This window comes from Mustela lutreola, chromosome 2, assembly GCF_030435805.1.
Source record: "Mustela lutreola isolate mMusLut2 chromosome 2, mMusLut2.pri, whole genome shotgun sequence".
NCBI classification, from domain to species: domain Eukaryota; kingdom Metazoa; phylum Chordata; class Mammalia; order Carnivora; family Mustelidae; genus Mustela; species Mustela lutreola.
Window position 1 is genome coordinate 56,211,925 of NC_081291.1, and position 14,527 is coordinate 56,226,451.

General features: G+C 47.0%; 1 protein-coding gene across 1 annotated transcript; it reads left to right on the forward strand.

Annotated features, from left to right (window-relative positions):
• The first annotated feature begins 41 nt into the window (after positions 1-41).
• Positions 42-12,995, forward strand: CHCHD4 (coiled-coil-helix-coiled-coil-helix domain containing 4). The gene is made up of 3 exons (XM_059161856.1): positions 42-306; positions 5,852-5,950; positions 11,862-12,995. Exons 1-3 carry the CDS (start codon positions 285-287, stop codon positions 12,161-12,163), a joined length of 423 nt encoding a protein of 140 aa, XP_059017839.1. The 5' UTR covers positions 42-284; the 3' UTR covers positions 12,164-12,995.
• The last annotated feature ends 1,532 nt before the right edge of the window (positions 12,996-14,527 follow it).

The window sequence follows — 14,527 nt, forward strand, 5'->3', positions numbered from 1 at the left end:
GCCTGCGCATTGCAAGTCATTCCGGGATATGTAGTTCCTCCGGCCTTGAAGAGAAACCTAGCAGCGCTCGGCTTCTTGGGAAACGTAGTTCCCGGCTGTTTGGGGCCGGGCTGGGGTTGGGAGGTCGCAGAGGCAGGCGCGCGGCGGGCAGTCCTGGAGGGGGGTTTCCGCGTGGGCCTCGGAGCCGTCTGCCCTGCCCGAGAAGAGATTACAGCGTGAGCCCGCCGCCGCCTGTGCTGCCACCACCGCTGTCGCTGCGAGGTCTGAGTGCCGGGGCTGCAGCCATGGCCTACTGCCGGCAGGAAGGTAGGCAGGGCGGGCTGCCATGGAGACCGGCCTACGAGGGCCTGCAAGGGACATGCGGTTTTGCCACCCCCGGGACACTTAGGCCCCGGTGCCCCGGGGGCACTGCAGGCGCGGCCCAGGGTACCTTCTTCGGGACCCTTGGGAGGGTTGGGCAGTGGGGTCGCCACGTCCGTTTTGCAGATGAGAAAGCCGAGACTGGGACGGACGAGGCTGGTCCAAGGTCACTGTGAGACTGGAACCCGGACCTCAGAAGGACCGGCACGTGGGAGATTTAGTAAACTAGGCCAGGGGGGCACAGGAAGTGCTGAGCACGCTTCCTCTGGCTCGTAACTGGGATTTTTTTCCTATTACTGTCGCTCTTACCACCCACCACGCGTTTGCATTTGTACTCGCTTTTTAACTGTCCCTCCTGAAAAATTGCCACAGGGGTTAGGGGCTGTTCTGGAGTGTAAAAATGCCACCCACGTGGACATTTATTGAGCCCCTACTACGTACCAGGCACTTGTTCAAGAGTCCTTATATGGCTTACCTCATTGATCTCGCGGCGATTTTAATAATTATAAGTGAGGCTCTTTTACCTGCATTTTATCAAAGAGTGGACCCTAAGACACAGAGATGGCTGGCCTAAGGCACTTGACCCCGAATATCCTGGAGCTGGGATTCATCAGTCTGATCACAGAAACTGCACCATTCAGTCTGGGGCCTGCTGGATTCCAGGGAGCTCTCTTCTGGGAATCCCCCACCTTTCCAACGAAGTGCCCATCTCCACCTATTTTCTCTTTGCTTCATCTGTTCTTACCTCTACTGAAGAACCCAGGAGTCTCTTGGCTGGAGTACAAGGGCCTCCCCACACACTGCCATTCACTGGCTTTTTGGCCCTGAGCTGCCACCTAACCCTTCTAGGCCCCAGTTTCCAATGGTACAATGAAAAGTTGGTCTTCATTCATTTAACAAGGTACTCAGGGGCATCTTCTCTGTGCCTGGCAGTTATGGTGGACACATGAGAATATAAAACTACAAAGAGTTGGAACTCACCCAGAAATTCTTTAGGGAATAGTCAGTCTGATTCCCTCAGTTTAATTCAGGGAATCTGAAGACCAGAGACGTGGAAGACCTACCTGAGGTCATATACCCAATTAGGAGAATAGCTCAATCCAAAATTTCAAGCCTTTTCCCAGTACCTCATGCTGCTTCTAGAACTGCTTCTTTGGTTCTAGTTTATGGTCATAAAGCCATAATACTCACTGATGTCTCTAATTACTCAAATAATTTTGAGCTTTTTAGGTATAATGAAGCTGTGCCAGATGAATAACACTTCCCCTTGCCTGTTAGGATATCTAGGAGTCTCAGGTTATTTGGGAAGGAAAGGTGGTTTCCATCTGCCACCCAAAACATGTAACTTTATCTTTTCCTGGGTCAAAGATCCCTCTCTTAGTTTGGGGATGAGAATTGAAAGCCCCTGCGTGATCTGGCTCCAGCCTGATTTCTAACTACCCTGTCAGTGCCAAGCTACACTGGTGTCTTAGTTGTTTCTTTGCCTGATACCTCTATTTCCCCAGCTCTTCCACGGCTGGCTCTTCATTCTGAATGAGTCACTTGCCTGAGCAAATTTACTTCAAGGGTCCCCCTCCGGCCCCCGCCACCACCCAGCTTTCAGGTTAAACGTTTTGGCATCCTAGGTGTTCCATGGCGTAGACTCAGCCTCGCTCCCTGGCCTTAGACCACCCACACTTGGATGTATTGGTGCCACACCATTATTTTCTTTAGTTTCCTCTTTTCTGTGGCTGTCTGCCTTCTCTGGTTCCTCAGCAGACATTTATTGAGCACCTGTGGTATGCCAGCCCCTGAGCAGGTGCTGGTGAGTGCAGGTACCATCGTCTACTTTGTGGCATTGGGGAAGAGATGGGAGATGGGCGCTCCATCTGGGTTGGATCTGCTGAAGATTTTGACATGTCAAGATGCTCTGTATGTTCCTATTCCCATTTCTAGGGGAAATGAGACTACGTATCCAAAGTTGTTTTGTTTTGTTTGTAGTCTACTTAATGGTAAGAACCATTCTGTGTCCCTGTTCTCTGCTAAGGTCTTCATTTTGTTTTCTCGTTTCATTTGTTCTACAAATATTGATTACCCACCATGTTCTGGACACTGTTCTAGGCTCTGGCAATACTGCAATGAATGGTATAGAGAAATTCTTGCCCCAGAAGAGCTGATCTTTCAGTGGGGGAAACAGGGAATCAGCAAATATATAATAATATGTTAGATGAGGAAAAGTGCTTTGGAGAAAAGGCAGACCAAGGGAGATGGAGAGTGGTTGGAGAGGGAGGCATCTGAGCAGGAGGTATGAAGGCAGGGAGAGGGTGACTGTGGATCTGGAGGGTGCTCCTGGATGTGAAGACAGCCTGGGCTCAGGCCTAGAGGTAGGTGTGCCCCCAGTGTGTCCAGTAAAAGCAACGAGTTGTGGGAATGGATGGAGCAAGTAGTGGGAGATAGGGTCTTGGTAGTGAGGGATGCAGATCTTTCTGGCTGTTTTTGAAGGTAGAGCCAACCAGATTTGATGATGAAGGTTGAAAGGAGTTAAGGATGGTGTACAGAGAGTAAAAATACTGAATTGGGGGTGTCTTGGTATCCAACTGTTTAATCAGGCTTTCTGTTCTCAGCTTCACCCTTAAGTCCTGCTTTCAGAGTGGGCCCCGGGGCCCCTGATTCCTGACCCTTACTAGGTTCAGAGATGCTGAGCTGCTGGGGGACCTGTTTCCTAAGGCCACAAGAAGGTGCCTGAGATCACAGCTGTTATGTGCTTATTTTCAGATTTGAACTCTAGGTCTAAAACTCTGTGATATCAGTGCCACTGAGCCAGACCCTCAAAGCTGGGCTTCCATCTCAGCCTCAGAGCTATGCTTCTGTTCTTTCTACAGATGGTTTCTGGCCTTTACTGTTACTTGTCCATGAAACAAAAGGAGCTCCGCCTGGATACCAGGATTGGGGATGCAAAGACAGATCCCTGCTTAGAAACCAGTCAGATCACCCAGGGAATCCTCTCCCCCAAGTTGGATGATAATGAATGTGTCCCTCCAGTTTCATAGGTTGAAATCCAAACCTCCAAGGGTGGTAATATTAGTAGAAGGGGCTTTTGGGAGGTGCTTAGGGAATGAGGGTGGAACTTTCACGTATGGGATGAATGCCCTTAGAAAAGAAGCTCTGGAGAGATCTCCAGCCCCTTTCACCCTGTGAGGACGCAAGGGAAGGCAGCTGCTGTGACGTAGGAAGGGGCCCTCACCAGAAGGTGACCATGTTGGGTTCTCGATCTTAGACTTGACAGCCTCCAGAATTGTAAGCAATAACTTTCTGTTCTTTAGGAACTACCCTGGTGGTGGTATTTTGTTATAGTAGCCTGAATGGACCAAGACACCCATCCAGGGTAGGAAAAGTGCCACTCAGGGAGGCTTGGAATCCTTACTTTCTCTGCCAGACAGCTCAGCAGGACCATTCCCCGCACAGTCTGTGAAGCCTCTAAGACTTAGGTGAAGCCACCATTATCAACTAAAGGTATCGATAAACTTCAGCTTAATTTAGAATGTGTAGGTAAACATCCAGTAAATTAAAAAAATGGGTGAAAGAGGCAAAGAGCAGCAAGATGCAGGACTTTGCTCTCAAGGCAAATCCGAAGAATGGTCCGGATGAAGCTATTTTTGCTCAGGTAATGACAGAACACCGGTGCTGATGAGGACACCAAACCTCAGTCAAAGACCCAGAGGGGCTGCATTGTGCTTTGGCACGAACAGCAGGCAGATGGGCCCTAGTTCTTCTTGGACACTTAACCTGCTGAGTGGCCTTGGCCAGATAGAGGAATTGAGGAACCCAGCCTTGGAGTTCACAGTCAGGGACAGGACTGCAGTTTGGCGCATGGAGGGAGACCTAGTTTGACAAGCAGGAAGGAGTTAGTCACAGGATGGCAGAACTGCAGGTGGGCTGGAGGCCTGTCCCCAAGCATGCCAATGGTTAGCTGTCCTTACTGTTTGTTACCCCATGTGGGAGACCCTGTGGAGGCATGAGAAGGGTGCCTTCCCTCTGTCCCCAGAACTGTCTTCTCTGGAGATTGCTCTGCTTTTAGCCCTGTACTTGCCTCAAGCCTGTTCCATAAGTACTCCAGGCTTGGTGGGGGCCAACCGTTTTCCCTTGTTTTCTCTTAACAAGCCTATGACTGAACTTCCCTAAATATAAAGGTAGAACAACTGAAATAATCATAGAAATTGCTAGCAGCTCCCAAAGAGCCACACTTCCGCAGGCCTAGCCTCTGCCCCCATTGTAGCTAACTCACTCTACGCCACTGATGAGGGCCCTGTCCAAGGGCCAATCTGGATGGGACCTGGAGAAGTCTTCTTAAATGCCAGGCACTTCCCATCTCCTTCCAGATGAGCTCCCATTGTCCCACATCTCCTGGGTGAGAATGGGTGGTCAGTAGGGTTGTTGCATATGTCCTTGCCCTTCACCAGGTGGGTACCCAGTAGCTTAGAAGAAAGCTCCTATTCATTCATTCAGCAAACATTCTCTTGATTCTCAGCGTCTTGGGGCTTATTGTATAAAACATTCATTCCTGCTCCAAGCACACGAAGCTCTCAGGACAGTGTCTGAGTCATGCTAAGTATGCTGTGTTAGCTATTGCTTTTATTCTTGTGTGTCTTGGGGGTGGTAGGGGCAGTGTGGGTCTGAGTCAAGGATCTCCACAGCATGGCCTTTGGAGACACACGGAGCTGGGTTTACGTTCCAGCCCAGTGTGAGCTCAGGTTCGTCACTTCCAGAGCCTTAGGCTCACCACTTTAGTATGGGGCCCTGCTGGCTCCTGTCAGGGTAGTGATGGGATGGCAGGAGCTAGCTGACACACAAGACCCAGAGAGGGGCTGGCCTCAGTCTGCCATCCAGGGACTGCAGGGGAAACCGATGACATGCAGTATGTAGGGTGCCGAAGACAAAGTGCTTCTGACCACAACAGGAATATCAGACAGACACCTGCTGTGTGGTGAGCTGGTGTGCACAGGTTTTAGGATGGTGAGAGAGTGTCGATGGCTGGAAGGTGCAGGGGAGAGAGCTGGGAGGGTGGCAGATGGCAGAGGGGCCTGCCTTGACATTTCCAGCCAGTTGATAGTCCAAGCGCCATAGGAATTCTGAGACAGGACTGGCCCTTTCTTGATGGGAGGAAGAAAGAAGTTGTTGCATCTCTCTGCCATCAGCACATCTGGGGATTGAAGCAGCTGCATTTCATTGGATTGGGCATGTTGGCTCCTACTTGGAGGGTGCATATGGCATCTTCTCCCTCACCCATGACCTTGGTCAAGTTTTTGTTCCAGTTGCAGCACTCAGTAGAAGTGGCTGCTAGACCATCACACAGACTCAGTGATGCAGCCCAGGAAGGACAGTCTGATGGTCACCTCACTTGGGGGTTTGGCATAGGACAGTCTTAAAACTTGGTTTTTGTGCTGCTTTTGGGTTTGGGGCTGTTTGGCTGCTCTTGAGCAAAATGTATCTTTCTCTGTTCTCCAAACACTAGGGAAGGATCGAATCATCTTTGTGACCAAAGAGGACCATGAAACTCCAAGCAATGCAGAGCTGGTGGCCGATGATCCCAGTGATCCGTATGAGGAGCATGGTGAGCGACACGGGCCTGCTGGGGACCCACGGACCCTTCCTGGGGGAAAATGTCCAGAATTGTTTTCCCATTTTATTCTGGCCAAGGTCAGGTTTTTCAGGTGTCCTTCCTAGCCATGGACTATCTCCCAAGAACGAGGAGCTTAGCCAGCTTTCCCAGGTATCAGGGGCTGGCTGAGTGCTTTCCAGTCCTCATGCTTTTGTACTCCCTGGCTGTTAGGCCAGAACTTAAGTTTCTTCTGAACTGAGGGCTTCTGCCTCTTTCTCTTTTGAGGTTTTACACAGACTGAAGCTGGTTGGCTGCTTCCTGACCATGAAGGTTTAGGCAGGGGTTGTGGGGGTGGTCATGGAATCTGGTCTGGCAGGCACTTTAAGGGGACAGGGATCCTCCTGCTCAGTCAAGCTGCCAGACGGGATTCTGCCACATCTACAGACCGTTAGCAAGCAGGCCCGGAAGAGCTCTACTCCATGTTCTATGAGGTGGTGAGGTCAGCTGTCTTTTCACTGGGGCTCCAGGAAGGACCCTGCACAAAAGCTCATTCAGGACTGAGGGACAGTTTTCCAGTGGCAGGATCCAGCTCACTTAGACGGAACTGTTGCATACAACTTAGTAGTGGTAAGTAGTCTTTTGGGCTTAGGATGCCATTCCGAATGCTTTAGACCACTGGGCTCACTGGAACTTCCCCCGTGTGCGTAAGGCTGACCAGTGTGTGTGTGTGCAGGGTTTATATACAGTCTGTATCATAAACAGTACTCAGTTGACCAATCTAAAGCCATTTCTGACACCTGTGATGATAATTAGTGACCCTTCCAGTGCTTGCCTGGTGGTAACTGTGGTCGAGAGAGCTTGTAACAGCAGCAGCCCATGGGGTATAGGCTCCCAATTGGAATTTTTCAGACGCTAATTGAAGCATATGTTTTCAGGGAGAATGACTTACTGCTCTTGGGGTTGAGAGTAGTCGAGCCAAGGCAGCATGTTGAGCACCCCTTTGGGAATGGTGGGAGGTAAAGGTGTTTTAAAAGAAAGGCAGCTATGGAAGTGACCTTCAGTCAGCACTCGGTCTGTTAGTTCCAGTGCTCTGGAAATAAGTCGCCTGTCAGTTCCAGTGCTCTGCCTTTCTTGAGGTCTGTATTAGTTAAGCACATTTTGTGGGGCCTACAGAACCAATCACACCATGTTTTGTTTGCCTCATGGCATTTTAAAAATTATCTATGTCTCTGCTGAGCCTGTGCATTCCGCTTCCATTCCTGCCAGGACTTACCATCCCTGCTATTTTCCGTGCTACTCATTCTGTCATTTATAATCGATCTCCTTGGACCGTAGAGGTATATGCCTTTGCAGCCTCTTCTAATGAATGATTTAACCAAAAAACTTATACAACAGAGAGCTCTGGGACCTGGGTTTGAGCCATCAGTGGCAGAACCACCTAGCAGACTAAGTAGGCCCCTGGTTCCTGCCGGCCGCCTGCATTCAAGCACCCAGCTCTGTGGCTAAGATAGCACTTCGTGCTGTTAGAGTTCCACGAGAAAGGCGGCAGAAGGAATTTGCACACACTCAAAAAGGCTAGAGGAGGGCCTTAAAGATCTCCTGGTCTGGGGGGAAACTGAGGGCCCAGGAGGAAGTGGGGACTGGTCAAGAAAGTTAGTGGCAGGGACTAGAACTGCAGGCTTTTGATTGTATGTTCCAAACCTGCAGCATCTGGGCTTAATTTGACATCTTGATGTCTGTGTATTTTTACATTTTGTCCTTGAAATGCAGATTGGCTGCCTAAGCGCCCTCTGGGAGAAGTGACCTCATTCTAGCATGCCTTCCCCTGAGAAATGACGAAGCATAGACTCCTGCAGACCTGGGCTGGTACTTTAAAAAGTTAGTATTTCATTTGGAAATTGGCTGTGCAGGTTTCCAGGTCTCGAGCCTTCCGAGGGCAGTGTTTGTATATAGGCCTTGTTTTATCACTTTTGCAGATACCGTGCTTTTTACAAATTGAAGGTTTGTTAGGACCATGCTCGAAGCCCTGTTGGTGCCATTTTTTTCAACAGCATTTGTTCACTTCATGTCTCTGTCACATTTTGGTAATTCTTGCAGTATTTCTAACTTTGTTATTATTATACATTTTATGGTGATCTGTGATTGGTGATCTTTGCTGTTACTTATAACTGTTTTGGGTGCCATAAGCCAGGAAATTTAATCAGTAAATATTGTGTGAGTTCTGACTGCTCCAAGACTGGCTCTTCCTTGTCTCTCTCCCTCTCCTCGGGTCTCCCCGTTCCCTGACACAATACCGAGATTAGGCCAGTTAACAGCCTGGCTGTGGCCTCTAAGTGTTCAGGTGAAAGGGGGAGTTTGCAGTCTCTCCATTCTCACCAAAAGTTAGAAGTCATTGAGCTCAGTGAAGAAGGCCTGTCAGGAGCCAAGATGGGCAGAAGGCTAGGCCTGTTGCACTGAACAGTTAGCCAAGTTGTGAAGGCAAAGGAAAAGTTCTCGAAGGAAATGAAAAGTGCTCCTCCAGTGAATACAAATGGTAAGGAAGCCGACAACCTCATCACTGATATGGAGAAGGTCTCAGTGGTCTGGAGAGAAGATAACACCAGCCACAGCATCCCCTTAGCCAGAGCCTCATGGAGAGCAAGGCCCTCTCCCCGCCATTCTGTGAAGGCTGAGTGAGGTGCGGAAGCTGCAGAAGAGAAGTGTGAAGCTGGCAGAGGTGGTTCACGAGGGTGAAGGAGAGAAGCTGTCTCCGTGACAGAAAAGAGCAAGTGAAGCAGCCAGTGTTGGTGCAGAAGCTGCAGCGCGTCGCCCAGATCTCACTGAGATCACGAATGAAGGTTGCCGCCCTAAACGACAGATTTCCAGTGCAGATGAAACAGCCTTGTAGTAGAAGAAGATGCCAATGAGGACTTTCATAGCCAGAGAGAAGTCAGTGCCTGGCTTCAGAGCTTCAAAGGGCTGACTGACTCTCTTGTTAGAGGCTAATCCCACTGGTGACTTAAAGTTGAAGCCAGTGCTCACTTACCATTCCAAAAATCCTTAGGGCCTTGAGGATGGGCCTGGATAATAGCACATCTGTTTACAGTGTAGTTTACTGAATATTTTAAACCCACTGTTGAGACCTACTGCTCAGAAAAGAAAGATTCCTTTCAAAATACTACTGCTCATTGACAGTGCACCTGGTCCTCCAAGAGCATTGGTGGAGATGTACAAGATTGTTCTTTTCATGCCTGCTACCACAACATCCATTCTGCATTCCATAGATCAAGGAGTCACTTTGATATCAAGTCTTACTATTTAAGAAGTATATTTCGTAAGGCTATAGCTGTTGTTAGACAGTGATTCCTCCGTTGGATCTGGGCAAAGTCAATGGAAACCTTCGGGAAAGGATTTACCGTTCTAGATGTCATAAAGAACATGTGTGACTAATGGGAAGAGGTCAAAATATCACCATGAAGAGGAATTTGGAAGAACCAGATTACAAGCCTTGTGGAGGACTTTAAGGGGTTCAGGACTTCAGGGAGGGAAGTAACTGCAGATGTGGTGGAAATAGCAAGAGAACTAGGATTAGAAGTGGAGACTGAAGGGGCACCTGGGTGGCTCAGTAGGTCAAGCCTCTGCCTTCAGCTCAGGTCATGATCTCATGGCCCTGGGATTGGACACTGTATTGGGCTCTCTGCTCAGCAGGAAGCCTGCTTCCCCCTCTCTCTCTGCCTACTTATAATCTCTCTCTCTGTCAGATAAATAAAATCTTAGAAAAAAAAAAAAGTGGAGCCTGAGGGCGTGACTGAACTGCTTTGATATCATGATCAAGCTTTCACTGATGGTTGCAGGATTGGGGGAGTGAACTGGGAGGGGGATTAAGAGTACAGTTATCTTGATGAGCACCGAGAAGGGTATATGAATTATATATCATACACATGAAATTAATATAGTACTGTAAGTTAATTACACTTCAATTAAAAAAAAAAGAAGCTTTATCGGATCAGAGGTTATTTTTGATTGCTAAGCAAAGAAAGTGGTTTCTTGAGAAGTAATCTACGCCTAGTAGAGATGCTATGATCATTGAAATGACAACAAAAGATTTAGAATAGGGCATAAAACCACAGCAGGGTTTGAGAGGATTGATTTCAATTTGAAAGAAGCTCTGTTCCGGTAAAATGCTATCAAACAGCATCACATGCTACAGAGAAATTCGAAAGGAAGAGGCCGTTGATGCGGCAAATTTCATTGTTGTCTTACCTTAAGAATTGCCAGAACCACAACCCAAATCAGTCAGCAGCCATCAACATCATGGCAAGGCCTTCCACCAGCAAAAATTTACAACTCTCTGAAAGCTCAGATGATGGTTAACATTCTTTAGCAATAAAGTATTTTCAATTAATGTATATACATTGTTTTTTATACATAATGCTATTATGCCCTGAATACAGGGTGGTGCAAACACAGCTTTCATATGCGCTGGGAAACCAAGAACATAATGTGATGTGCTTTATGTGCTACTAGCTTTATTGTGTCTGGAGGCTAACCCACAGTATCTCTGAGGGGAACCCGTAGGTTTCTGGCACCTGTTGGCCTGCATAGGGAGAGGTGGTACAATGTGAGGGAGACAGCTTGGGCTCTGGGAATCCTTTGGGCCCTGGCTGTAGTCCTGATTTAGACCCCACTGAACCACAAAATCTCCTGTGCGAACTGGGATTTGTAGTACATGCTGAAGAAGGTTTTCAGAAGGAGTATGTGTTTTGCTACATATAGTTCGGTACTTGAGAGGATGCCCTGCAGCTAGTGATGGTCTAGTGGTGACCTGCCTGCTGGGGTTGCGGTAACCACTGACATCTCCACTGGTAGCCCAGTTTACCAGTAAGCAACTGCAGCAGCAGATCTGTTGGTCATTGAAGTTTCCTGAGCTAGAACAAAGAGGTGGGGCTCAGCCTAGGCCTAGGACTTTGGACACTAACTCAGAGGACCACGCCTCAGTATTTGGTTAGAGCGAAAAATTTTGTTACTTCACTGGGCATCTTAGAATCTTACAGAGTGCTCTCAGTCCTGTAAAAAACTCATGTTAAGAAACTTTCATATGAATCCTATTTCCCTGTCTGTTACAAAGCTGGAAATGAAGCCGTCATCTTGAAAGCTTTTTAGAAAACCAGGAAATACTATTTAGATGTGAGTAAGGTTCAAAGAAAGTGTAAATTTCAAAAGTAAGGGGCCCTGTAGAATATTGCAACTGAATTCAGTCTGTAGTGGCCCCCTTTCCCTGAAGCACACGTGCTATTTAACAGTTGGTCAGTATGGTTAACATCCTTCTAGGTTTTTCATTGTTATAAAACTAGAATACACCATCTGGTGTGCCATTAGCTTTTTCCTCGTACAGCATGCCTTGGGTAGCTCCCTGCCAATGCAGAAGGCTCAGCCTCCTCTTGACCAGTCCTCACACTGAGCTTCTGAGAGCATCTGCAGAGCCAGAGGGGCTTGAGGGGGCAAGGTGTCTTTTTTGGAGGCAGGGGTGTTCTGGTTCTGATCATTTGAGCAGGAGCTGAGCAGAGGGTGAAAGAAGGAGGTCAGTACGTCAGCTCCTTAAAGCTTCTTGCTCACCAACCCAGTGGTGGTTTCTTCTTCAGATTAAGTGCTTTACAATGTTTAGCACAGCCAGAGCCATTGCACTGGGAGGCGGCTGAAAATATAGATCAGGGTAGTGCATGGAGAAAGTTGCCATTGGTGGCTTCTCTCCAGCCAAGCCAAAGGATGCTGCATTTGCACAGGCATTTGAGCCTAATCCAAATATAGAGGTAGGTCCACAGGCAAGGGCCTACCAGTCAGTATTTCCTGCTGTTCTGTACTTCCCAAGTATCTTTTGAGGACTGGACTTGGTTTTGCTTTTTCAGAAACCTTCGAGAGCCTGTCTCACATTTTCCCATTCTAGGATTGATCCTGCCAAATGGAGACATTAACTGGAACTGCCCGTGCCTTGGGGGAATGGCCAGTGGCCCCTGCGGGGAACAGTTCAAGTCAGCCTTTTCCTGCTTCCACTATAGCACACAGGATATCAAGGGGTCAGACTGTGTAGACCAGTTCCGGGCCATGCAGGAATGCATGCAGAAATATCCCGACCTCTATCCCCAGGAGGACGAGGAGGAAGAGGAAGAGAAGAAGCCAGCAGAACGTTTAGAAGAGACAGCTGCCACTGAGGCCACTGCAACCAAAGAAGAAGAGGGGTCAAGCTAATGAAGGCCACAAGGCACTGGGCTCCAGTCCTTATGCTTCAGAGTGATACGAACCTTTTGCAAAATGCCTTTTGGTCATTCTCCGAGAAAGTGTCTTTCCCTCTGTTGTTCTGTGCACTATAATGTACAAAATAACTTATTTTGATGATCAGGGATCTTGGTCCTTTGACATATACACTGGAAAAAAAATGTATGTGTGTCTCACATAAACCTATCAGCAAATGTAGCTGTCATTTTTGAATTCTCTTTTCAAATTATCCTGAATTTTGCCACTTTGAAATAATGTGCTGACTGTGTTCAGCAACCAAAAATCATTATCTGGGAGTGTCTTGTGAGTGAGCTGATTTATTCTGATTGATTATATTCCTTTTAGTAGATTTTTATACCCCTCTGGGAAATGAAATAGAAACAAAAACAGCTTCCTTTAGAGTTGCTGGAGTGGGGCCATTCCTAACACAACAAGTCAGCTGATCAGATAACATACTTCTCACGAGCCATCTTGACCTTGAGTATATGAGGAGGTGCAATATTTCATTTCTGATGCATTTTGGTTTCCATTTTTACGTTGAGCTCCAGGTTTTCTGTGTTTGGAAATTGGAGCTTTAGACCCTCTGATTCAATATCCCTTTCTGAGTGAAGAGAAAGGCTGGTTCTGCTGTTCTAGTTATTCCAAAAGCCCTGGTTTGGGGCCTGTGTTCATACTGGCTCTGTGTCAGCCCGTTCAGAATGCAATGTTCTTGAGGTGGGGACTTAATTGTTACCAAAGTAGCAACCAAGAGACGAAACGGTGTGAATTAAGTAGTCAATTAAAGGAAAACGTGATTTTTACCCGATGTTGAGTGTGTCCTTTGTTTTTACTAATTATAAATATTTTTGGTATAAGGAAATAGAAATATGAAAAATTCCCTGAAATTCTTCCTTGAAGATATTGGTAAGCAGGTTTGAATCTGTTCAAGTTTTCTGTTGAATTCCTAGCAAGCCTGTTGTTTTTGTCAATGAGTAGATCTTCCATGCAGATACCACAGTTAATTTGTGAGGCAGGGAAGGCTCTGCCCATCTTGAAGATAAGGAACTGCCGCCTTCACAGGTTAAGTAACTAGCCCAAGGCAACTTTAGGACAAATTCCAGGCCAGGATATAGTACTACCTCGTTTGTTCCTGGTGTATTAGTTATCTATTGCCATGTAAAAAATTAACCTTAAAACTTAGAAGTTTGAAACAAACATTTATTATCTCATAGCTTCTGATGGTCAGGGGTCTGGACACAGCTTACCTGGGTCCATGGCTCAGAGTCTCAAAAGGCTGTGATCATCTGACACCCTGTGTCAGCCAGGGTTGTGAACATCTCAAAGCTTGACAGGCCTTCCAAAGTCACTCAGGTAGTTGGGGGCAAAAATCTGTTCCTTTGGGGTGGTTGGGCTGAGGGTCTCAGTTCCTCACTGCCTGTCTGCCAGCATCCTCCCTCAGTTCTTGGTCACGTAGGCCTCTGCTTAGGGCAGCTGATAACATGGTGGGTGGCTTCTGTGAGAACAAGTGAGAGCAAGGTGAAGCTGTGACCCAGAATCCCAGTGATTTGCACCAGCTACCTATACACATTGTTTTCGGTCTGTGTTTTGTTATTTTGTGATGCAGGCTGGTGTGTTGTATGCTCTCATTTTTTTTTTCTCAGTAAGTTCTATGACTATATAGATTTTAACAACATTTTGGTAACCCATAAATGTTATTATAATAGTAACATTTTAGTAGCCCAAACTATTAGAAAATAGCTCTTATATAAAAATAAAAGCCTTCTCATTCTCCTGGAAGAACCAAAGAAAAATCACATGCATTAGATAATTTTACACATAACTTTATAGGTCTGCTATAGGCCCAAAATAGTACTTGTAGAAATCACTTGTTAGTGTGATGTAAGTAGACAGGCTTTTTCCTCTAATTAAACAAAGGGAGAAAGAGAGCACATAGTTTGTCAAAATCAGGTATTAAGAAGACCGTAGGACTATTTGGTGCTGGGTACAGCCTATCATTAACCAGTATTATGACTGGACTGGCCCTTATGGTTCTTAGTAAATGTTTACAAGATCCCTTGCAGCAGTCAACATCAAGAAACTGAAAAAAAAGTTTATTACTTACAGGACCTGAAGTTATGTGTGCCACACAGTGAGATTGGGGGGAAGGTTGAGGAGGAGGAGAAAGAGTGAATGAGTGGGCCAGGGGTTATGCTTTTATTGGGGTTGAGGGTGGGGCCTAGGGTTTCATGAACTCACACTTTATTGGTGAATTTAAAACGTAAGAGTGGGAATTTAAACTGCTGGAAGAGAAAAAACAAGTGGCTTAAGTAGTCAGTTACAGAAACCAACTAGGATTCC

What these genes read in the sequence shown, in the direction of transcription:
- CHCHD4 (XM_059161856.1), top strand. Translation starts at nt 285, where the DNA reads ATGGCCTACTGCCGGCAGGAAG. An exon ending in GGCCTACTGCCGGCAGGAAG is followed by an intron (nt 307 to 5,851) that starts GTAGGCAGGGCG and finishes TCCAAACACTAG; the next exon opens with GGAAGGATCGAATCATCTTT. An exon ending in TGATCCGTATGAGGAGCATG is followed by an intron (nt 5,951 to 11,861) that starts GTGAGCGACACG and finishes TTCCCATTCTAG; the next exon opens with GATTGATCCTGCCAAATGGA.